We start from the raw sequence: 23,157 nt of genomic DNA on the forward strand, positions 1-23,157 counted from the left end.
CACCCTCGCTGTTCTGTGTGTCACCCTGTCAAAATGCACATGCCTGGTTGAAGAGTTAATAGTGTTGTCACCCTGTGTCCTGCCATTCCACCAAATTCTTATATTTGTTCTAATCACTTCTCATGAATTCTTATGAACTTTCTGAGTTCACAAAGCCTGTGGACTCCAAATAAGGATCCTGTGCTCTCATTTCCACAGTAAAACGTTTAATCTCTTTTTCATGCCTTTTTTCATTAGCCAGACCTTCTAGGACAATATTTAGTAATAATGGCCTAGAGCTGAGTCACACAAGACCATGGGGCTTTACCATCAAACATGCCTGGTGTCAAATCACAATGCAACACTTCCCAGTTCTAACTAAGAGTGACCAGGCCACCCCTAGTCAAAGAGTCATGATAATTTACTTTGAAGAGTCCTTTTAAAAATTAAGAATAATGCATATGAAGAGCCTAACACAGTACCTGTGGGGAAAAAAATACTAGTCAAGAAAGAATGATTAAAATGATCATAATTTTATGATGATGCTTGTTTAAGATAAAAAATCAGCTCCTATTCCTATTTTTTAAGGTATATTTCAGGAATAGACATCTCATTTTATCAAATGTGATTTTGGTAACTGAAATAGTGTTTTAGATACCAAATAAGCTAAATGGAAGTTTCAATCAGTGAGACTAAAATTCACTCTAAAGGTTAAACTTCAGTCTTTTACAAGCCACCCTTAGTGCATTCAAATAAAAAAAATTACAAAAACATGTGTCTCTTCTCTGTAACCTATGCCTGCATCCACCCATGGGATCAGCTATCAGCCTTCCTTGGAAAAGTGAATACTTGCTCCCCAAATCTGGCAACTTTTTTTTTTTTTTAAGATTTTATTTATCTGAGAGAGGGAGTAAGAGCACAAGCAGGGGGAAGGGCAGAGGGAGAGAGAGAAGCAGACTCCCCACTGAGCAGGGAGCCCGATGTGGGGCTCAATCCCAGGACCCCAGAATCATGACCTGAGCCAAAGGCAGACACCGCACCGACTGAGCCCCGTAGGCACCCCTCTGGCAACTTTTCTATAGGACTCGAATATAGCTGAGCATAACTCCTGGGATGTCCACTCAGGGAAGGTGGGTGGAGGAAGGTCTCTCGCCAGGTCCGAGGTGAGGGTCCCCAAGGGGCAGGCCTTGAAGTAGCCCTGTAAGCACACTGAGATTTGCTTCAGGGCTTCTTCCTTTTTTTTTTTTTTTTAAGATTTTATTTATTTATTCATGAGAGACACAGAGAGGGGCAAAGACACAGGCAGAGAGAGAAGCAGGCTCCATGCAGGGAGCCCAATGCGGGACTTGATCCTGGATCAAGGATCACGCCCTGGGTGCCTTCACACCCAGAAGGCAGGCACTTAACCGCTGAGCCACCCAGGCATTCCTGCTTCAGGGCTTCTGAGTTTCACTGCAAAATGAAGAGAAGTGGAACCCGCACAGTGCACTGGACAGAAGGCAAATCATCTGTGGGTGTCCACAGCCCTTCCCTGCCCCTGCGGGGTGCACATGAGCTCTGCCTTCCTGAAGCTGGAGTTAGCAGCACAGATCCTGAGACCTGAGAGGGTCCTGGGGGTGCGTGTGTACGGGTCACATGCACAGGAAAAGACCAGAAGACAAACACAAGGACACCAACATGTTAAATCTGGCTATTTCTGTGGCAGGAATCATAGGTGGGTTTTATGTTCTCCTAAAAACTCTTTTTGTTTTTGAATACAGGTTTTTTTTTTTTCCAATGACTGTAAGTTACTTTGATGTGAGGGTAATGGTGTGTTAATTTAATGACCACAACTAGAATGATAAACATCTTTAAAGGGTTTGGGGTGGAAAACACAGTAAAAAGCATATATAGCTGGAGAATCAGAAGCAATGAATCCAAAAGACAAAGAAAGAGAAACCCTTTTTCATCACAGGACTGTCCACCAATAGGATGGATGGGCATAAGAATAATGATAAAACTTATATGCATATAATTAAAATATTTCTGTATAGAAATGGTAGAGTGTATGTGGGGTGCCAGCTATGTTCTGAGATCTTCACACGTGCTCTGCATCCCCCCTACAGGACAGGTACAAAGTCAGCCCACTTTACAGATGAGGGAAGTGGGCAGAGAGAGGTAGGTGTCATGTCCTGGGCACACGGCCAGTGACGGGCCACACATGCTCTCATGTTTGGCCAGCGACTCTGAGGCTCTCGCCCCTCAGGGTGCTCAGACAGAGGCTGGGCAACCAGCAGGCCTTCCACTCGGGCAGCAAAAGACGTCCTAAGGCCCAGATTCTAAAGCACAGGCCCACACAGAGTTCTGTCCCATGCAGGAGACCTTCATATTTTGCGGTCACTCCACCAAGACACGGGGTCATGGGCAAGCGACCTATTATCCTTCCTAAGCTGCAGAGTCTCCATCTATGAAGTAAGGAGTTCTCCTGCATCTTGCACAGTTATTTGGGGGGATTACGGAAAGTCACTTACTTTCTTATTTGGCAGAAATAATTTCCACTCTGCTCTTTTATTTTCCTCCAAGAGAATTTTTTTTTTAAGATTTTATTTATTTATTCATGAGGCACAGAGAGAGAGAATGAGAGAGAGAGAGAGAGAGAGGCAGAGACACAGGCAGAGGGAGAAGCAGGCTCCATGCAGGGAGCCCAACGTGGGACTCGATCCCCGGTCTCCAGGAAGGACCACACCCCGGGCTGAAGGCAGCGCTAAACCGCTGAGCCACCCAGGCTGCCCAAGAAGAATGTTTTTTAAAGCAGACATTGCATATGTGTGTGTGTGTAACCGTGGAGCAAAAACCTGTGTGTGCCTCAATCTACCAGCTACAAAATGGGCATCATAATGATAAGTATCTTATGAAGCTGTTTGGAAGATAAACGAAGCTCATTTTCCTAAAGCCCCCAGGATGCTGCTCAGCATGGTGAGCTCAGCTGAATGTGGCCGAATTCAACACACACACACAGACGCTAACAAAACTTGCAATCATTTTCTCACTGTAAGAAACTATGTGTCTTCCGTGATTTTAGCTCTTAGTGCTGGGCCACAAAAGGGGGTACAGACATATAAAAGGTCTTCCTTTTTTTTTTTTCTTTTTAAGATTTTATTTATTCATGAAAGACACAGAGAGAGAAAGGCAGAGACGTAGGCAGAGGGAGAAGCAGGCTCCAGGCAGGGAGTCTGATGTGGGACTCGATCCTGGGACCAAGGATCATGCCCTGAGCCAAGGGCAAGTGCTCAACCGCTGAGCCACCCAGGCATCCCATAAAAGGTCTTTCTAATTGCTGGGGAGCTCCCACTCACAGCACGTTCACCAAGTGATGTTGTTGCAAAGGGATGTGAAGGAGGGGAGCACAGACATGGCTCTGCTCCCGGGCAGACCTTGTGCTTCTACCCTACACAACACAGGGCCATTATCCCAGTGGCAGCCCAAGCACCACCAACGGGAGGGAGGGGTCTGCAGACAGGCCCCACCTGCGTCCCCACACCCACCCTGCCCATGCTACCCCGGGACCTCACACAGGGGCACACGCATGAACCTCACCCCAAGCCCGACGTGGACACAGCCTGCTGAGAGCCTCCCGGAGCAGGTGCACAGGCATGGCCTCCACACTCCTGCAAGAGGAACATCTGGACCCCAGTTCCCTGTGGCCACCCCAGAGGACCCTGGAAGGGGAAGTCACAGTCCTCACCCTGATTTTCCCATGCCATTGAGGGCTAACCATGCAGAGAAAGGAGAGGCGCCTGCTGCAGCACAGAATCACGAGTGCATTCTAATGACAGGACATCGTGTAGCATAATTTAAATCAATGTTAAAAACAGATGAGGGATTTGGGATTGTACCAGTGAAAGTCTGTCACACGGCGAAGTCACTTGCTCCCCGTCTCATCCTGAGGCCTCCTGGCCCCCTGTGCAGCCCTCCATGGTCAGACCTATGGCCCTGTCAACCCACTAGAGAGCTGTCGTCACAGGGTCACTTCCCTGCCCCCTCTCTGGGGGTGTCACCCACCCACCGACCCACCTCTCTCCTGGGCTTCCAGGGTCCATATTGGCCCCTCCCACTCACAGGCCCCACCTTCTTGGTCTCCCACCTTTGGCCTCCCTCCATGCCTCCTCAACTCTCCTCTCCCCAGGGTGTCTCATTCAGGAGCTTGGCCACAATCCCAGATGCAGCTATCAGGTCCTGCTGTTACTCCCTAATGGTCTCTCCATCTCTGGGTTCTGCTGCTGGCCTGCCTCAGGACCTCCTCCCTTGGCCTCCCCACATCTCCTGCCCCCCCATCCATTCTCACAGAGGTCACATCCACTAAGGCCAGCTCTTGCTTCTATCCTCCAGTGGCTTCTCTTTGCTCTTGGCACAAATGTGCAGTTCCCTGCCATGATTAGCCCATTCCCATGTGGTCAGGCTGCTGTCCACCCCTCCAGCACAGCTCCTGAGATCCGGCCACACTGTTCTATCAGCTTCTTGAACACACCATGTTCCCTCCCACCTCGGGGCCTTTGCACATGCCACATCATGGGGGAAGAGAGCTGTCTTTCCTCTCCACCAATCTAACTCCTAACAGTCGTTCAGTTCAGCTCAAACATTACTTTCCCAGGGAAGCCTGTCCCTGGCTGGTCCCTTCCACACCCAGGCTAGGTCTGGTACCCTGGGATTCATTCTTACCGTACCTGCACTGCTCCTGTGAAGCAAGGAAGGTGACAACAGTCCAGGTGAAAGATGGCAGGGCCTGAGTGATGGAATCGCAAAGAGGGCATTCAGGAGGAAAGAGATGATGTCAATGCCTCAAAATACTCCATGTGTCATCGTCAGCACCCAGAAAGGGAAGATTCTAAAAAGCCTTGATCACCTGATCCTCCTACACTGAGACTGGATGGGGCAAAAAATTTCTGGAGGAGGAAGAAAAATATGGCTGGGTGGGTTGCATATTTACATCTGCCATGCCACACACCTGATATGTGGGGCTCTGCGGTCAAGTGCAGGCACACACGTTCTCACCTCCCTCCATCCATTTATGCACGGGGTCATGCGCCAACTTGGGTTCTGGTCCTCGCTCTGGTGTCCCCGTGTGTGACTCTGTTTCTCTACCTATTCTCTGATGAAGAAATGGGATTAATCCTCCTTTTGCAGAGGCAGCTGTAAGCAAATGGGATCCTGTTTCAATTACAAACAGCATTTGCAAAGCTCTGGTTTCGAGCCAGGAGCTATGGTAGAAGTCAGGTAATCAAAAATGAAAAGACCCCTCTCCCGCCTCTGATGGAGACACAAAGCTGGGCAATTCCCTAGTGAGAGCCGCATGCTATGCTAAGAGATAGACACCATGTTGTGGGAATGACCAGGAGGATCTGAGAAGGCTTCCGGGAGGAGGCCACATCTGTGTCATGCTGGCAGTGCAAATGCATGGGGAGGAATGAAGCAGGATGTAAAAGGTGCCCTTATCCTAAACGTATTCCTTTGATCACTGCTGAGTTTCTGAGCAGACCCACCCAGTCTCACCCTTGAGGGGTATGGCCCCCACCTGGTTCATGTCCAGTCACTGGGGCTTCCTTCAACTCTTACGAGACCTAGAATTATTCCGCCTCCTCAAACGCAGCCCTTATACATAGACCTCCGCCCTGGGTCCCAGGTCACAACCAACAGCAAATGCACAAACAGGCAGAAAGACCCCTCTCTTCAGCAGTCTGACTCCAAACGCAGATGCCCCCCCACCCCCTCGGGAAGCACCATTTCCCGTTACACACTCGGGCAAAATGACCACCTGCCTTACGCAAAGTTGCAGAGAGGTTTTCGGTTCATTCTAACATCAGTACGAGCTGAGGGTTTTGAAAGCTTCGCCATAACGCAGAAAACATAGCTGGCTTCTGATGTAGCATCTAGCTCAAGACCATCTCACATTTCAAATGCAGACATATTGTGTAGGATGCCTCCGATAGAGCACAGGCGGCGGAAAGCGTGGGGAGATGGGAGCGGGAGGGCATTCCAGATGCAAGGAACATGAGCAAGTGAGAGACATTTCGTCCCCCGCCCCCCACCACTATTTCATGGCACTCTCAATAAGAAAATTATCCCTTGATCTTCACATTGGGGAAAAAAAATTAATTACATGCAAACTTTCACAATACAACCACATGATGGTTTAATGATAATTCCAATAGACGAAACACCAGAAGGGTCTCTCTGAGGGTGGGGGTGGGAGGCAGCAAAGCAAAGCAAAACGCTTTCCCCAACAGCCGTCTCTCTCAGAACAATTCTTTTCACAGAAAGCACACCAAATATCACAGCCCTACCTTTTCAGAGGGATTAAACAAAGATCTTTCTTCCTTGTGACCAACACCTTCTTGGGAGAATCTGTTATCCGTGTAGAAGAAATGTCAGGAACCTCTGTGAGGAAATGAGCTGCATTTGTATTCTGCTCAGAAAATGTCATCACAGATCTGTTTACCTTACTGTGGACCATGATTCAGCCGTGACAACTGTCTTGCATACTGATCAATTTATTTGCAGCAAAATTTCTAACATTAACTGCTTAGGTTCTGAAAAACTAAGGACTTGAATTTCTGGTGCAACCACAGTATATGTGTGAAATGTCTGGATTATTATTAACACGTCTCAGGGGGAGATCAGAAAGGATTCCTCCTGACACGAGAGCAAGGGAGGGTTCCTTCCACTTCGGGAAGGAAGGCAGGGCGCACGGCTCCCAAAGGCCCTCCGTGGGGTGCGATTATTATAGCACAATGTACAGAAAAATTATCAGACTGAGAGCCGGGTCCTTGCTACATTTCAGGTCCTTGCAACGAGCCCTGTGTCCCCTGCTAGGCAGCCTCATCCAACAGGCAGGCTGGGCCTCTGCAGCAGGGCGGGAGGTGCAGACACGGGAAAGGGCCAGGCCCTGCCTCCCCCAGCTGGTGCCCCCAGCCCAGCCCCCGGGGCATCTGGCTGTGAACCTGAGCCACTCCCAGCCGGCAGTGTTAGAGAACCGAATTAGTCCTAGGCAGCCCCCTGAGATGTTCCCCCACTTCCGCTAATGAGACCGGCAAGGCACAGCCCTGCTCCCCAGGCTGACTTAGGCATGCATTGTGCCCTCTGGAACGTGCGCACTGCACCAGAGCCCACTGGGAGGTCCACACCCGTGTTTGCCACTAGACCACACGCCCATCCTGCTGCCTGAAGTCCCAGAGTCCCTGCCCTGCACTTTAGGAAGGTGGAAAACCCAGACTCAGCAAGGATACAGGCAAGCAGTAATTCAAGCAGAAGGGTAGGGAGGTTACCATCAAGATTATGACTCTGGAACAAGGCCATGAGAGCACACTCCATGGAGTGGACCCAGGCTGCCCCTTGAGGAAGAGACGACAAACCACCTCCGTGGGGTGAACCATGGTGGGACACCTACCCACCATCTGTCTCAGGCTTTAGTCCAATGGCCAGAGGCCATCCCAGGAGAGTGGGTCTTGACAGCCATGCAGAAGACAGGCCAGAGCACCTGCCCGGAAGGGTCAGGGTCTGTCAGTGGACAGAAGAAGGGATTCCTGGGGGTCCTGGCTGAGATACCGGGGTGGCCCACCGGGGCCTGGGTCTTAAGCACCAGAGCGAGGCACAGCAGGGCCAACCCCGCCAGAGAAAAGGCAGGCCTGGGGCTGCTGGTGGAATATGCAGAGGGCTCTGACGTGCAGATGGGAACGAGATGGTGAAGAGTTCAGATCTGTGTGGAGGAGAGTCTGCCGACCAGCCCAGACTTGTCTTCTGAAGGAGTCCTTGAGGCAGGAAGGATGACAACATCCTGAATATGTGACAGACCTTCCCGGGTGAAAGGGAAGAGGGTCGGTGTCTGACATAAAGTGAGCAGCTGGTACGTGATGGAATAGCCACAATGATAAAAATCACTCAGCCCATTAAATGTCACAACCCCAAGGAATAACGTTCCAGGAAAATGTGGAACAGGGCTCTGCCGGGGTCTGCCAGAGTTCTGCATCAGCCACGCTACTTGCCTCAAACTTATTATTTGGCCCTGGCTTCTGTGCAAATACCTGGGCCTTTGAAAGGACGGGGTCTGGAATCCCCCTGCAGGATCGTCCCCAGCACCCCTGCCCTTGTGTGTGACCCAGGATCACCCAATCACACGGGGCACCCTGGCATCGGCGCCCACGGCACACCACCATCAATGCTACAAACAAGGTGTGCTACGTGCTGCGCTTATCACTCAAGCCCAGGGATTCACTTCCAACTGTAAATGTGCATTTTAGATGAAGGGACCCGAACATCCTGTATGCACGATTTGTTCTGATTCTCCCAATTGGACGGTGTATAAATATAAGTGTATCATTGCAGGAGTACAATGTGTGATGCTGCATGGCCATATGATGAAAGCTATAAATTTCACGTGCAAAATCAATTATTAAGAACTTTCAAATACTTAAATATATGAAAGGAAATGTGGAAATTACAAATACGGAGGGAACCCATGCGCTTGCCACCTGTCAATAGACTGTTCTATCCTCCTCGAACCAACATGTGTACAGACAGACCCAGAAATAAAAATACAAAGGAGAATAAAGCAATTATCATATTGTAACACACATCTTTGTGGAATTGTCTGGTGTTGGGGCATTTATGATGTTTAATAAACAACTATTACCATTTAAAAATATTTTAAAATTTATTACTGTTTAGGTTGTATATCTTTCAAGAAAAAGTCCCATTTGGAATCCTCATACCTTTGTAAGGATGATGTGATCACCAACTTCGTCAACTATGCTACCTCCAAAATGCACACAGGGGCCTTCAGAATCAGACCCATCAAGGCAATCTACGGGTACTCATGGTCAGCCCAGACACAATGGAAGATAAAGGGAGGAAACAAAGGTAAAGGACATATGGAGAACCACAACACAGCATCCCTCCATCAGACACCACCACAAATGGGTGTGGGTTTCACCTGACGGACAAGCCGTGGTGTGGGGAGTGCGGGACAGCCTGGCCGTGGATAGAGCTGTACGGGAGTGGGGGGGCGGGGGGGGACTGAGCCAGATGGCAGGCCGGTAACATGATGGCCCTGAAATGGTAATGACACAGTCATGACACGTTTTTGTGGAAAGGCCAGATCTTCATTGTGGCTATTCCATCATGACGATCCTCAGCTGCAGCCTTGTCACCCCTAAGTGCACCCGATTGGCCTCCATGCACCTCTGGCGTGTGTGCACACAGTCCCTCGTGTTTGTGGGTCTTCAAGCAAGCCCACCAAAGAGGGGGCACAGCTCACACCTACATAGGACTCTCCTCTCCCACTCAGCACTCTTTATAACCTTGAAGTTGTGAAAACTCAAAGTATAATACCCACAGGATCAGGGCACAGTGCAGGGGATTTCGCAGAAAGTAAGTGAGCAGACCCAGGACGCTGGGCTCCCTAGGCAGCAGTCCAGGGGCTCTGAATGCAGAGCTGGGGAGCAGAAAAGACCCCCCCCCCCCCGGTTAAATGTGTGAAATTTGGGCCTCCTGCAGCCCATCCCAGGGAAAGGAGATGGGGTGAGGGTGGGAGGGGAGGGCAGGGAAGAGGAGGGGTGGGAGAGCAGGGAAGAAGAGGGGTGGGAATGAGGGCAGGGGAGGGGATAGGGTGTGGAGGGAGGGGAGGAGAGGGAAGGGGTAGGTCAGGGCAGGGAAGGAGAGCAATGGGAAGGAGGGCAGGGAAGAGGAGGGGTGAGGGAGGGGAGGGGATGGCAGAGCAGGGGGAGGGGAGGGGTGGGGACAGCAGGGAAGAGAAGGGCAGGGGAGGGGAAGAGGGATGAGAAAGGGTAGGGAAGGAGAGGAGGGCAGGGGAGGGAAAGGATGCGAGAGGGCAGGGAGAGGAGGGCAGGGGAGGAGAGGGCAGGGGGCCACCCCAAGAGCGGGCGTCTCCTGAACCCCACGAGGCTGCCAGGTGCCGGCAGGCTCAGTGCTCACAGCAAGGCTTCCCAGGATAATGTGATAACACTTATTATTCCCTGATAGAGTGCCGGAAATGTACCCAGTGAACCATCTGAATTACTTGGGAAAGTGCACAGATGCAGCGATGAGGTGACACCCCAGCAAGGAAATACAGGGAATTAGTTCCTCGAGGTGCGGGAGCCACACTGCCTGCTCCCAGGCAGGGACACAGGGTCACAGTGGCCACAAGAACACACATGTCCCTTTAGGGAGCAACTCTGTGCCTCTCTGCACCATCTCGGCTCCTTGGCCTGAGGGGGGGGGGGTGGGGGACAGGGACCGGAGGCTCCGTCCCCTCCACAGAGGAGCCAGATGCTCTACCCAGTGTCATGTAGACTCCAGCTGGAGGTGAAAGCCTCGTGGGGCCCCTCTTGTGTCACCCAGTCCATGTTCACCAGAAGCAGCCCTCACTGAGAACCAGGTGCAGGCCAGGCCCCGACATACAGGAGGACAGATGGAGCCCAGGGTGGGTCAAGGACCAGAGCTTAGTGGGAAGTGGCACCTGCGGCCTGGCCCATCCCATCCAGGGGTGGGGGCAGGAGCAGATGTGGACGGGCCACAGGCTCCGGGGGCCACAGTGAGCCAAGCCAGCAAAGGCAGCCACACGTCCATCTCTTAAGTATTGAGGTCTCGTCTACCGTCGCCCAGACAGGGACGCATCTGGAGGAGGGTGGCACAAATATTAAACCAGACAGCAGTCTCCATGAAGGACTGTGGCCAGCCATGACAAGGGGGCCAGGTCTCTGGTGCCAAGACCCACCTAATGCGGGAGCCAATGCAGCCCCAGCCAGGACACCACATGGCTAATAATCTGGGTGCATTGGGATGACCTGGGAAAACCATGGCTGATCTAGGTTCCCCAACATGCCCAGTGACCGAGATCTCCTTCACGGCCCACCCAACCCTGAGGGAGGCGGCACTGTGATGTGGACATAGGTGTGGACATGAGCAAAGCTAGATCCCGTGCTTACAATCTGCCGCTTGGCACATCACTGTTCCCAGAGGAGAGAAGCTCCCCGAGGGCAGGGCACCATCTGTTCACAGGTCTCGTGGCGCCACCACACCCTTTAGGAATGGCCACGTTTCCCCTGTCACCATGTGGGGGATCAACAGGGTCCCCAGAACAGTGCTCAGATCGCCGGTTCTACACCAGTGAGCTCCACCCACCTGCTACAGACCACATGCTTGCAGCCCCCAAATTCTTATGTCCACAGTCAACACCAATGGAAGGGGATTAGGAGGTTATTAGGTCACCAGAGAGGAGCCCTCACTGGCATTAGTGCAATGCTAAGTAGAGACAGGAGTGCTCACTTCTCTCCTTGCCCCCTGCCAGGCAAGGACACAGCAAGAAACCATCTACCTGCAAACCCTCACCAGACACAACAGCTGGCACCTTGACCTCAGATTTCCAGCCTCCAGCACTGTCAGAAATAAGTGTTTGCTGGTGAAGCTACCCCCCGTCTGTGGCATTCTTACAGGGGCCTGAGCAGACCAAGATGCCACCAGCGCCCTGAGTCCTCAAGAAACAGAGTGCCTGCTGGTAAGACAGTGCAACTTCATGCAGCTGGCTCAGCCTTGGCTGGACATGGCGTCCTCAGGTTAATGGGAGGGAAGCTCTAAACTGGGGTGGGGAGGTAGGGAGGTGCAGAGCAGGGACAGGGGAGGCCAGACGAAGGGAAAAGACACAGTGCAGCCAGGGGAGGTTGCTGCAGTTGGATGGAGATCGTGTGTTCGCTGTTGCACATATGCGGAGCACCAGAGCTGGATGTGTGGGCATCCAATGCATGCTTTTTACATGAATGAATGAATAAGTGAATGAATGAATTTTACTCCATGTCTGGGTGTACATGCCAGGCACATGCCAGGTTCTTAATTATTCAGATAAAATTCAGTACCAAATGACCAGTGGCAGTTTCAACACGATCTCTAGAGCCCAAACACCACCCATCTCTGACCCAGGAATGGCCTGGGGTAGAGGACGTCCGTATGGAGGGAGAGAGGAGAGGCCCAGGCCCCTAAGACAGGGTTGCGGGAGGGGTTATACGATCACAGATGTGCACAGCAGGTGCATCCCAGGGTGAAAGGCAGCCAGTGCACAGGACCGCCAGGCCTCAGCTCAGCTACACTGGGTCCTGACCCGAGAGCATCTCCTCTCAGACCAGGTTCCTATGCCTTGAATCTTGGAGCCTAAGGATTCTTAACAATGACAACCAAACCTAAAGGAGCAAGTGCTCCAGAGAAGGTGAGAACCCCCAGGGAGAGCTGGAGGCTGGGAAGACAGATGGGGCATCCTAGACGAGTAGCTTCCTGGTAAAATGCAGGATGGAGCCTGGCAGAGGGCCAGGGGGTTTGTGGCTGGGTGGCAGGAGGGCATACTGGTGTGTGTAGACACTCAGGGACCCTGGAAACTGGGCCTCAGCAAGTGTGAGGCATCCAGCTGCAGGTGAGCACAGACAGCTGCACAGACCAGTAGTCCAGGGGCCTCACCACAGAGTCAAGAGTCCAGCTGCTGCCTCACGGGGGCATGCCTTGGAAAGAACAAAGGAGAAGGTGCCCTTGGACTGCCCCACTTCCACCTGACTATCCCCTCCGTATACTCCCCTTGCACTCAATACTCACAGAAAATTCATGAAACATCCTGGTGAAGGCCATACATTTTACATTTCTTCACCCTCGCTTGTGGTTTCATCCCCTAAATCCCATCCCACTCCTGCCACGTCCTCTTCTCCTTCCCCACTCCTCCCAATCCCCACGTGCCTCTGCCCCTGCTCCACCCACAACTGGGCAGTTCTCCCCAGATCCCTCACTCCACCCTCACCTCCTCGTCCACGGAGCAGCCCCTGTGACACATCTGTGCCCCAGCAGTGCACCACCTCTCCCGACACGGAACTTTGTGACACACACCCTCAGCCTGGCTCTCTCTCTCTGAGGCCCCACAGTCCTGGGTTTGACTCTCTGGACTCGGCTAACCCTCTAGACTCACACGCCGCTGGCCTCTACCTGGACGTACCAGGGAGCTTGGGCGCGCAGGAAAGGTAACCTTGCTCCTCTCCAGCACACGGACACCCAGGTACACGCCCCCCCTCCCCGCCCCCCGTAGAGATCCATAAAACCCTAATAAAACCCAATAGGCCCTTCCCATTCTTGAAATACAATTCCTTCCATAAAAATGCCTCCCTTGCAAAGGAAAGAAAATAACTGTGAATACATCCCTTGTTTACACAACACACCAATTAAGGAAATCACATATCCTTGCATAGATACAACATCCCCTTCTAAACGTTCTATGAAACAAAGTAGCTTTCTCGTTGAATATATTCCTTGATGAACGTATTCATCCATCATTTGACAAATACATTTTGTGTTCAATTTTAAACAGTGAATTACTCTCTAACCATAAAATATACAAAATAGTAAAAATGTTTGCATGCAAGCACTGGAATCTGTCTTCTGTTCTGTGCTCTCTGGTGCTACAGACCAAACAGGATTTATCCTCAATGGCCCGATCTCTGCCTGGGACCCAATACTTGAAGAGAACAGTGGGCAGGCTCCTGGAGGAGACTGCTGGGCTCCCCACTCCCCTGGAAAGCCTGGGCTGCAGAAGCCCTCAGGGATCATGGACAGACCCTTCTGCTATGAAAGACCAGGGCTCCCAGAGCTCACAGGAACATCCTTGTGTGTCTCAGAGGCTCCAGCCCCAGCAGAAAGTCCCCTCAGTCTGGACCGTTGGTGCCAGAGGTCAGAACATGTCCTATGAGGATCAGAGAGTGGATATCCTAGGCTTCAGAGGCCACAGGATCTCTATGGCAACTACTCACCTGTGTGGCTCTTACCCGCAAGTGGCCACAGATCCTGTGTGAGTGGGTCTGGCTGTGTGGCAGTTTATGAACGCTGAAATTAGAATTTCATATAATTTTCACATCACGAGATATTATTCCTTTATGCGCCCCCAGTCATTTAGAAATGTAAAAATACTTCTTAGCTAGTGGGACACAGAAAAATAGGAGGCAGGCCAGATGCGGCTGATTAGACATAATTGCCCACCTCTGGCCTGAGCAAATAAGCCCAGGTGTCTGGCCCAAGAAGAACCCTGGGGGAATGAGTTTAGCGCAGCTGACTGGCGGACAAGGCACTGCCCTCCCACGGTGCCTGAGCTGCATCAGGTGGACGTACGAATTTTCATCCCAGCCCATGCCCTGCAGAAGCATAGCTGTGTGGGAAACCCATACCGCATTTCTACCTTTGAGAAAAAAAAAAAAAAAATTCTTGTAGGCTGAGCTCCCAAGAGAGAACAGCCTGGTTCTGCACCAAGCCAGAGCCTTCCCAGGTTTATGGTCAGTCCCATCGAGCCACAGAGGCTGCCATGCCAGACTTGTCCGGGAGGCAGAAGCCCCAGGCACAGAGGTGCAGCAGCCAGTTCCTTCTACTGCTGGGCCTCCTGCCAGGCTACACTCCCCCAGAGGCCACCCAAGCAGGTCCAGCACAGGGTGAGAGATGGCTCCGCTGCTGGGTGATCTCTGAAGAAGCCCTACAGATGCAAAGCCTGCCACCAGGGACATAGGCAGAGACCACGTGGCCAGCAGGAGCCACCGTCAACCGTGCTGATGAGAGCAAAGGCAAATGCAAGAAGGCTGCACGGACCCACAGAAGCAGCTGGAAGAGCAGAAGCACAGCTAGGAGGCTGGACAGGACGCAGAGACAGGCCCTGCTGCAAGAAGCAGGAGTCTGCTCACCAGGAGGCCGCATAGAAAAAGAAGCACAGAGGGAGGACATGGAGGAGCAAACATTGGGGGGAGACTGGCCTTAGGAAGCACGTCCAAGCTGCCCTGTGTGTTCCCACCACACCCCCACTATGCATTGTCCCAAGGCCAGGCTCAGGGAGGAGGTTCAGGCCAGCTGGTGTCAGAGACCAGCACAGGCTTGGGGTCAGGGTCCTGAAAGGCAGCTCACCACTGCTGCAGAAGGAGCAAAGGGATTCCAGTGGGAAGAGGGCAGCTTGCCCTGGCGGTGGGCCGGGAGAGGGCCAGTGCTGGCCCTGCATCACGGGACCTGGGTAAGAGCAAGGCCATGCATACTGCGTCCAGCCAGCCACGGTCCCAGTGCTCCTGGCCAGCCACTTGCACAAAGAGCCCAAGCCTCCAGGAGAAGACCGTGTGGAGAAGGTGAAGGGCCTGCTCATCATCACACCCAAGGCTGCTCAGCTTGCAGGGACAATTCAGGGCATGGGGTTCTGGTTTCATTGGGGAGGGCTGTTGGTGGCAGGTGACTGGTTTGCTTTTCTACAGAAAAACCCCTGTGTTGATTTCCTGGACTGATGCCCTGTGCCCTGTGGGAGAATGAGGACACCACCTGTTGGGGAAAGATATGAAGATGGTGGGCAAACCCCCCAGGACATGGTCTGGGGAGGGAGGATGTGTGATCCGTCACTGTACATGCACCACCCAGACAGGGCTCAGCAGAGGCAGGCAGGTGCAGACAGATCATGGGTGAGCCGAGGAAGAGGAACAGTCTTCCCCTGGCCCATACTGGCCATGGGCCTGGGCAGGCTGCCTGATCACCTTCTTGGTTCGGTGGCTGTGGGGACAGGGGCTCATGGCCCTCCATGCCCACAGTCCCAATTCCGGTTATTTCTCTGTGTCACTAAAGCAAAAGGGCAGAGAAAAACCCCAAGGTCACAACGAATACCCTTGAAGGACCAGGCGATCCCAGCCTTGAAAACCAGGACAGAGCCTGAAGCTACTGACATGCCAAAGTGGGGCTACGCGGCCTGCACCCTCTGGGCTCTGCCTCCTTGGGGGCTGTCGTCCTTGTGGACTGGCTCTGTGATATCCTGAGAAGGAACACATCCAGTGAGCTTCCAGGATAGGAAGGGCTCTCACTTGGCGGCTCTGCTATGGACTACACGGCCCAGTTGATCACACACACGACACGTGACTATCTGTGCAGTTTCCCACAGGGCTATCTGAGATTGGGAGTCCTGAAAAGAGCAGCCAGCCATGCCCAGGGGGCAGGGACCAGGAGAGGCTGGCTGGGCCCAGGGAGGGGGGGAGGGGGGAATCAGAGAGATCTCTGAGCCTGGACAGAGAACACACAGCCACAAGGCTCATCCCACTGCTGTTAGCAGGTGCCAGGGAAGCCCTGGGGGGGGTGGTCCCTGGAACAGTGGCTTTCATCACTTCGGGGAGGAGCCTGGAAGTGCCAAGAGAAGGCAAGGCCCTGAAGATGGTTGCAGGGGCCTAGGGGGCAAGAGCAGGCACATCCCTCCCCAGGTGGCCCTGAGGCTACTTTCTCAATGTGGCTGTGACATCCTGTGGGTGTGACCCCAAGGGGGAGGGACATGGAGAATAAGGAGATGCTGTCAGTGGTGCCAGGGAGTCTCTGTGGCTTCCAGCACTGAAGGGTGGTCATGACTCCAGAGATGAGGAGAAAGATCTGGCAAGCCCTGATTGGACAGCGGCCCTGTCACGAATCTCATCTGAGCAGAGGCAGGCCCACAGCACCCCTTTGGTCTGAAAAGCTGCACCAGTCAAGTTAATTTCCTCTACTTTCTATCCAAAAAGAATGCTCAGAATGTAGAATAGGCACTCCGAGAAGTAATCTCCCAGTGACGTAAACCAATAAAAGTAAATCTTACATCTTTTCCAATCTACTTCCTGGTGTGAAGTATGTGACCAATAAATCCTGAGGATGCAGGTCATCACATGTGGAGACATGATTGTCATCTGGATCCAAAGACTGGACATGGCTGCAAGCAGGTGACACAGAGTGAAAGTCACCCTTGTCTGTAAAGGGATGTCTGCTTGTGATCAACAGTTCTCTGCTTCCTCCTGAATCCTCTATCTTTCTCTTCCAGGAGAGAACAGAGCTCATGCCTATTCAGTTGAAAACGTCTGCTGTGTACACACCCGTGGTGGGGAGCTGGGACACGGAGGAGCATCCCAGCTCCTGCCTTGCTCACCTGTGAAGCTGGGTGAGTCACAATCTGACTCTGTCCATCTGTAACTTATGCGTCCCACATACTCCTGCTGCATGAGATCATGTCCCAGAAACTGTTAGTGGGTCAAATGGCAATGGACACTGAGTACCAACTGCTACACCACTCGGCAACTTCCCTCGAACACCTCAGGTCTACGTGCAGACGTGCTCAGGGTAAATAAATGCACAGCACTGCCTCCTGCGGTGTTGCAGAAAGGCGCCCAGATCTTCACCCCCTGGCCCACAATAATGCTCCACCCAGTCACCAACAAGTACAAGTGTTACTGTACAGGTGTTACCCTAAGCGCACAGGTACATGGAGCAGACAGAGACTGCCCCCCATTGTCAGGAGGGGCTAGGGGCAAACAGGCAGGAAAGAGAAAAGCTGCACACAGACTGCGACCCCTCAGAGGTCAGATTCAAGAAGAGAGAGAATCGTCAGGGAAGCAGATTCTGAAGAGTCGCAGAGAACTTTCCAAGAGCTCAGACTGTCTAAATGGGAAAAAAGTGTCTTCTCAGTTTCGTGTGTGTCCAAGCATGCACCAAGCAAGCCCTGGATGACTATCAGGCCATGGCTTTATCATGGGGACTCCTATTGTGGCTACAGGGTTAAGACAAACAACCCATACCATCCTAAGGTATATGACCTTCACCTACTTGGCATAACGTTCTACAGCTTTCAGAGTTAGCCTCGGTCTCTCCATTGACGCCGAACTCAGCTTCTCCTCCTCAAACCATGCGGTGAGCTGACTCCCATTTGCTCCATCAGCAGAAGTTGCTTCTCTTAAATCCTGAGGCTTGAAACTCCCTGCCTGCCTTCCACGAAGGATTTCTGGGCACCTGTTTTGTATCAGGTACCATACCAGGCACTGTACTCAAGCTCAAAATTGAGTGGGACGGTCCAATACAGAATCAATGTGTGCTGTGAACCAAAAAATAATAATTTTAAAATGTGTCTTAGAAGAAACGTAGTCGAGGCACCTGGATGGCTCAGTGGTTGAGCCTCTGCCTTTGGCTCAGGTCACAATCCCGAGATCCCTGCATCAGGCTCCCTGCAAGGAACCCTCTTTTCCCTCTGCCTATGCCTCTGCCTCTCTCTGTGTGTCTCTCATGAATAAATAAAATCTTAAAAAAGCAATTAAAGAAAAAGAAGAAGACATGTAGCCAAGGGACACAAAGCATAGGTGCCCACGTTTAGCAGAAGGATTCCCAAGTGCTGAGCTTGACCTCACAGGTCAGCCACATCCCCCAAGACTCCCCTCCCTGATGGTGGTCTCTTCTTGCCTTTTCTGCTTGGGTTTATGATCTTATGGCCCCAAACATGGGTTGCTACAATAACATCCAACAAGATAACTTTATGCTGGCCCTATAAATTGAATGGCGATCCCCTCCCCCCAGATTCATATGTCAAGGCCCTAACTCCTAGCATGATGGCATGTGGAGGCAGAGCCCCCAGGACGTGGCTAGGTTTAGAGGAGGTCTTGAGGGTGAGGCCTTGTGCTGGGATTAGTGTCTCTAGGAGAAGAGGCAACAGCAGAGAACCTGCTTCCCCCTCCCACCCGTGCAGACACAGCGAGGTGGCCGTCACATGCCAGAAGAGGGGATCTCATCAGGAACCAGATCAGCCCACATCTCGATCCTGCACATCCCAGACTCTAAACTGAAAAAGAGAACTTTTGTCATTTAAGCCATCTGGTCTCCCACACTTTGTCATAGCGGCCTGGGGTTGATTAACACCACTGGTCAATGGTGCCCAGTCATAAAGAATGTTTTCGATTTGGGAAACATGTTCCTCTACACAAGATAACTTAACCTGGTCAAGAGCAATCAGACATTCTTTCCTTTTCACAGACCCCAAGGGAGAAGAGCCATGAGACTGGTGACCATGACCTAGCATCAACCACGCCCTCCCTTCTGCTAGCCCTGACCACTCCAGGAAGCCTTGGAGGCCTTTGAGAAGTTCGACTTTGCTGGGATGGACAGAAGGTCAAGAAAGACCGAATTCTGTGGGCAGCTGGGGCTGCCTTCTATCCTACAAAGACGGCACCCTAAAGCCAACTCTGCTCCTCTAGCTATGCTCAAAGTAGATAGTACGGGGACTGGCAGGGCCCAGGTATGGCTGAGGGGCCACTAGTACCCCACACCTACATTCAGAATCTGCATCAACCTCAACGATCTTTTACCCTGGCCACAGAAGGAGCACAGCCAGCATCACATGTTCACATGACCACCTCTTCTGTATCCACGGACTGATATACAGTGCTCTCCTCTATCCTAAATGTACTCTTCTAGAAGTACTTAATTCACTTGAGCCTTGTGGATAGACTTGGGGACCTGAAATAGGGACCACAACCTCCCCCGCTCCAGGTCATCCCATAGAAATGTCAATGAAATAGCCAACTTTACTGAGAGGGTGGGAAAAAACATGCCCATCAGGACTCCACGTGCACACGGCCACTCTGGGGTCCCAGGAGTGAAAGCCTGCCACACCTCAGCAAGTCAAAGACGGGAGCTACTCAGAGTCCTATAGAGGCCCCGCACTCCGTTGGTCTTCTCTGTCTTTGCTATGGTCTGTTTGCACTACACTTGGTTTAGGTGTGCATTTCTTCTGGTTTATCCCTGCCACCTCTGACCAGAGCTCTACCATGGGCACAGAATGGGAGGTCTCCCCACCGTCTCGCCCCCCTCCCACGTGCTCTTGCATCCTCTCTGTGCTAAATGCTCTATAATTTTTTCCATTTTCTAATTCATTAATTCCCCATTCATCTGTGTTTAGTAGCTATTAAATCTGCCCATGGATCTCCTGATTTTATTTTTCAATGCTATCATTTCCTGACAGCCCACTTGGATTTAACAGCAGCTGGCCAGTTGGCTGCCTTCAAGTGGCTCCTGAGGACCCGGAGAAGGAGCATCTCATGAGGATCTACAACCAATTCAAGATCTGAGGCCTCCTTTCCAGTTCTCCTGAGCTCTAGAAGGCCTAGATACCTGAGTGAAAAGGTGCATCTTCCCCAGGAAAAATGAGATGAAATGTTCTAACAACCAAGCTGCAAGTGAGGAAGCAGATTGAATTTGATGAGAAAAAATAATGCAGTAAGATGGGGTATAACAAGAAATTTCTATCAGTTATATAAACATCGTTTCATGCATTAAGGTTCAAAATCAGTAAATTAAGGCTTAAAATGGCCTTCTTAGATGTTTTGACATTAATTTCCTTTTTACTGATTTTAAATTTTGACCATGGCTTTCTTTGTCTCTGCATGAGCCCGAAAGAGCATAGCCAATCCTTTTATTTTCAAACCTATGAATCACTTTTTTCAGGTTGTAAATAGTAGTATATGATGGTATAGTTTGGAAATCTATTGTTCTACTTAATTAAGAGAATCTTAATGCTTCTCTGAAAAGCCACCATTTCCCAGGCAAAGATGACACACTGAACTCCTGCCCCATCTCTCTCCTTATCCTGACACCCGAGGATATTCCAGTCCTGGATGCCAACAAGCTGGCAGTTTCTCTGGGGAAAGAAACGAGAGGTTTAGTTTCTAAAGAAATTTAAATCTCTCCAAAGCAATCAAGGAGTTGGGGAGTGGGAGAAGAGATGGAGGACCATTGTGAGAAGTCTACATCTAATAAACAATTTCTAGAAAGAGAGAATAAAGGATTTATTTAAAAAGAAAAAAAAGTATTCAGGGGCACCTGGGTGGCTCAGTGGTTGAGCGTCTGCCTTCGGCTCAGGTTGTGATCCCGGAATTCTGGGATTGAGTCCTGCATCAGGCTCCCTACAGGGAGCCTATTTCTCCCTCTGCTTCTCTCTGTGTCTCATGAATAAATAAATAAAATCTTTTTAAAAATTAAAAAAGTATTCAGCCCTGAAAGCCAGAAAGGGCCCACTGAATAAATGAAACAAATCCCCACACCAAGGACCAAACCTTCATTTTATAGATGAGAAAAACCCAAAGAGAAAAAAAGCAGAGTGCCCAAGAGCACAGGGGAGCCAGCTCCAGGACGGGGACACGGTTCTCCTCCTACACCCTCATGCTGCCCAGTGCCCCGTCCCAGGACAGCCTGCTCATCCACCCACCACCTTCCTCCTAAAGCCACCCAGAAGCGCCAGGGTGAGGCATCAGAACAGCCTCACCACTCCCCAGCTGTGAAATGGGGCTACTAACCCCAACTACTGGGAAGACCCAATGGTTCATGGATCCAGAGCCAGGTGAGTTAGTTAGCAGTGGGCATGGTCCTGGCTCAGCCACCTCTGTGGACCTCAGGGTGTCCAGAAACCAAGGGCGGCAGCAGCAGCTGGGGACGGCTCTGAAATGCAAATGTCACCTCCCTCAATCCTGGCCTCCTGACAGAGCCTCAGAGCGCGGGGGGGGGGGGGGGGGGGGGGGGCAGAGGGGCAGCTCGCTGGTCAAGAAGCCTGCCCTGCGGTGACCATGATGTTGAGACAGGGCAAGCAGGAGCCAAGTCACTACTTGTGCGGCTGCGCCACCTAGTGGGAGACAGGCCTAACAGACCTGCACCTGCAGGGAGCGTCCCAGCGCCCACTCCTCCCGCCCAAGGCCCTCTGGCCCTCCAACCCTCCTGCCGGCCGCCTCCAACAGACCGTCCAGACACAACGGACAGTCAGTGTTGTCTTTTCTAACACTGTGTCCCCAGCACCTAAGCACCATGACTGAAAATGGGCAGACAGGTGACAAACTTGTTGAATGGATAAAGACAAAAAGGCACAAGTCCTAACTTCTAACTTGTCCACAAGATATACAAACTGGCCCCAGTTTGGGCCAGTTAAACAGGTGGAAGGAGATGGGGGCACCAAGCCACCACCTGCACAGGCAGGTTCCAGGCGCAGTCTGGGCACCCTTTTGGGTAGTCTGCCTGGAGCCTGGAAGGGGTGGGAGGCAGGGCATCACAGGTCTGAATTCTGGGGCAAGACCAGGAGGGAAAGTAGCAGGAGGGGCAGGGTGAGGAGGAGGACACAGCCAGGCCCCCAGCAGTGTGTGTGTGGGGTGCTGGCTGTGAGGAGTGGGGACACCAGGGGCAGGGGCAGCACCCCCAGCAATGAGACAGGGAGGAGGGGCTGCATGCATACAAGAGCCCCCAACAACCCCAGCATGCCCAGGGGAGATGGGGGCTTATGGGGGCTTCCTGTTTCCTAAGAGCCCCCTTCTCCCATAAGCACACCTAGTTGTGTCCTCCCCTAGTCCTTCCTGTATGGCTGGAAAGATGCTCCTCCCTTCCAGACCCTTGTCGTGCTCCACAGCACCATGGCTCCAAGAGAAGCAGGACTGTGAGAGGCGGCACCATGTGCCCAGTGTTTACCCTGTGCCAGGCATCACCCTGAACACCAAGAAATATAACCCTCTCGTCCTTACCACAAACCAATGAGGCACCCCGTTTTACATGTCAAGGAGTGGCAGCAATGGGACAGCCACCAGCGGGCCAGGTCCACCCAGCCTGCCTCCATCCAGCACAAGGTGGCACCTTGCTCACTCCCAACCTGGAGCACACAGAACAGGCCCCCCTGCACCCATAAGGGAGCCGTGTCGTTTCACAGATGGGTAAACAGAGGCCCTCATCTTCTGTAGTGCCTCCTAGCAGACGGCACTCACATCAGCCCCAAGCACAGAGCAGAGGCCTCAGAGTTCTGACACATCTGCCCAGCAAGGTGAGCCACCATAACCTCGGGTCGGGGATGGTCCCAACATCTCCACCCTCACTGGCTCCTGGGTCTCTGATCAGAGAGAAGGGGTGGGGGGGTGCATGTGGAAGGGGGAGGAGGTAGAGAAGGAGGAGGAAGATGAAGGAGAAAGAAAGAGGTGAGGTGGCAAGAAGGAGGAGGGAGGGATTCTCAAACTTTGGAAAACACAGCAAGTCTCTGCAGGCAAATCACACGAAAAAATAATTTTTTTTAAGTCACTAGATCTTTCTTTATAAAATCACAGCAAAACACCAACTTGCTTTTAAGTGAAACCTAGAAGGAGCAAATTAACTTCCTTAACATAAATGAAAATACACATCTAAGCCAGGATGTGCACCAGCAACAAGGAGCAGGACAAATCACATGCTAATTACTGTCTGAATGAAGATCTAGTTGTTAATTGCAGCGTGTTTCAGGCATTTCCACATGAGCAACTCACCTGAAAAGCTTTTCAATTTGTATGTCGGGAAAGTTGGTAATTAAACACTTCAAATCCCTATTGACTTTATTAG

The 23,157-nt window shown here is 51.8% G+C and overlaps 1 protein-coding gene across 6 annotated transcripts in view; it reads right to left on the bottom strand.

Moving 5' to 3' along the window:
- ARNT2 (aryl hydrocarbon receptor nuclear translocator 2) overlaps positions 1–23,157 on the bottom strand; it is a 155,500-nt gene that overhangs the window by 118,596 nt on the left and 13,747 nt on the right. For 2 of the 6 annotated variants that reach the window (XM_038532998.1, XM_038532999.1), the window contains exons 1-2: positions 6,300–6,484; positions 4,683–4,741 (exon numbers count right to left, since the gene is read on the bottom strand). The exons of 1 other annotated variant lie outside the window; for it this stretch is intronic. In XM_038532998.1, coding sequence (XP_038388926.1) covers positions 4,683–4,741; positions 6,300–6,469 — 229 coding nt within the window. In that variant the 5' untranslated portion in view covers positions 6,470–6,484. Of the gene's footprint in view, positions 1–4,682; positions 4,832–5,774; positions 5,929–6,299; positions 6,485–23,157 lie in introns of those variants that run through there. 3 more of the 6 variants (XM_038533002.1, XM_038533003.1, XM_038533001.1) reach the window with 3 other exon arrangements.

The sequence above is a fragment of the Canis lupus genome, chromosome 3, assembly GCF_011100685.1.
Source record: "Canis lupus familiaris isolate Mischka breed German Shepherd chromosome 3, alternate assembly UU_Cfam_GSD_1.0, whole genome shotgun sequence".
Taxonomy (NCBI): domain Eukaryota; kingdom Metazoa; phylum Chordata; class Mammalia; order Carnivora; family Canidae; genus Canis; species Canis lupus.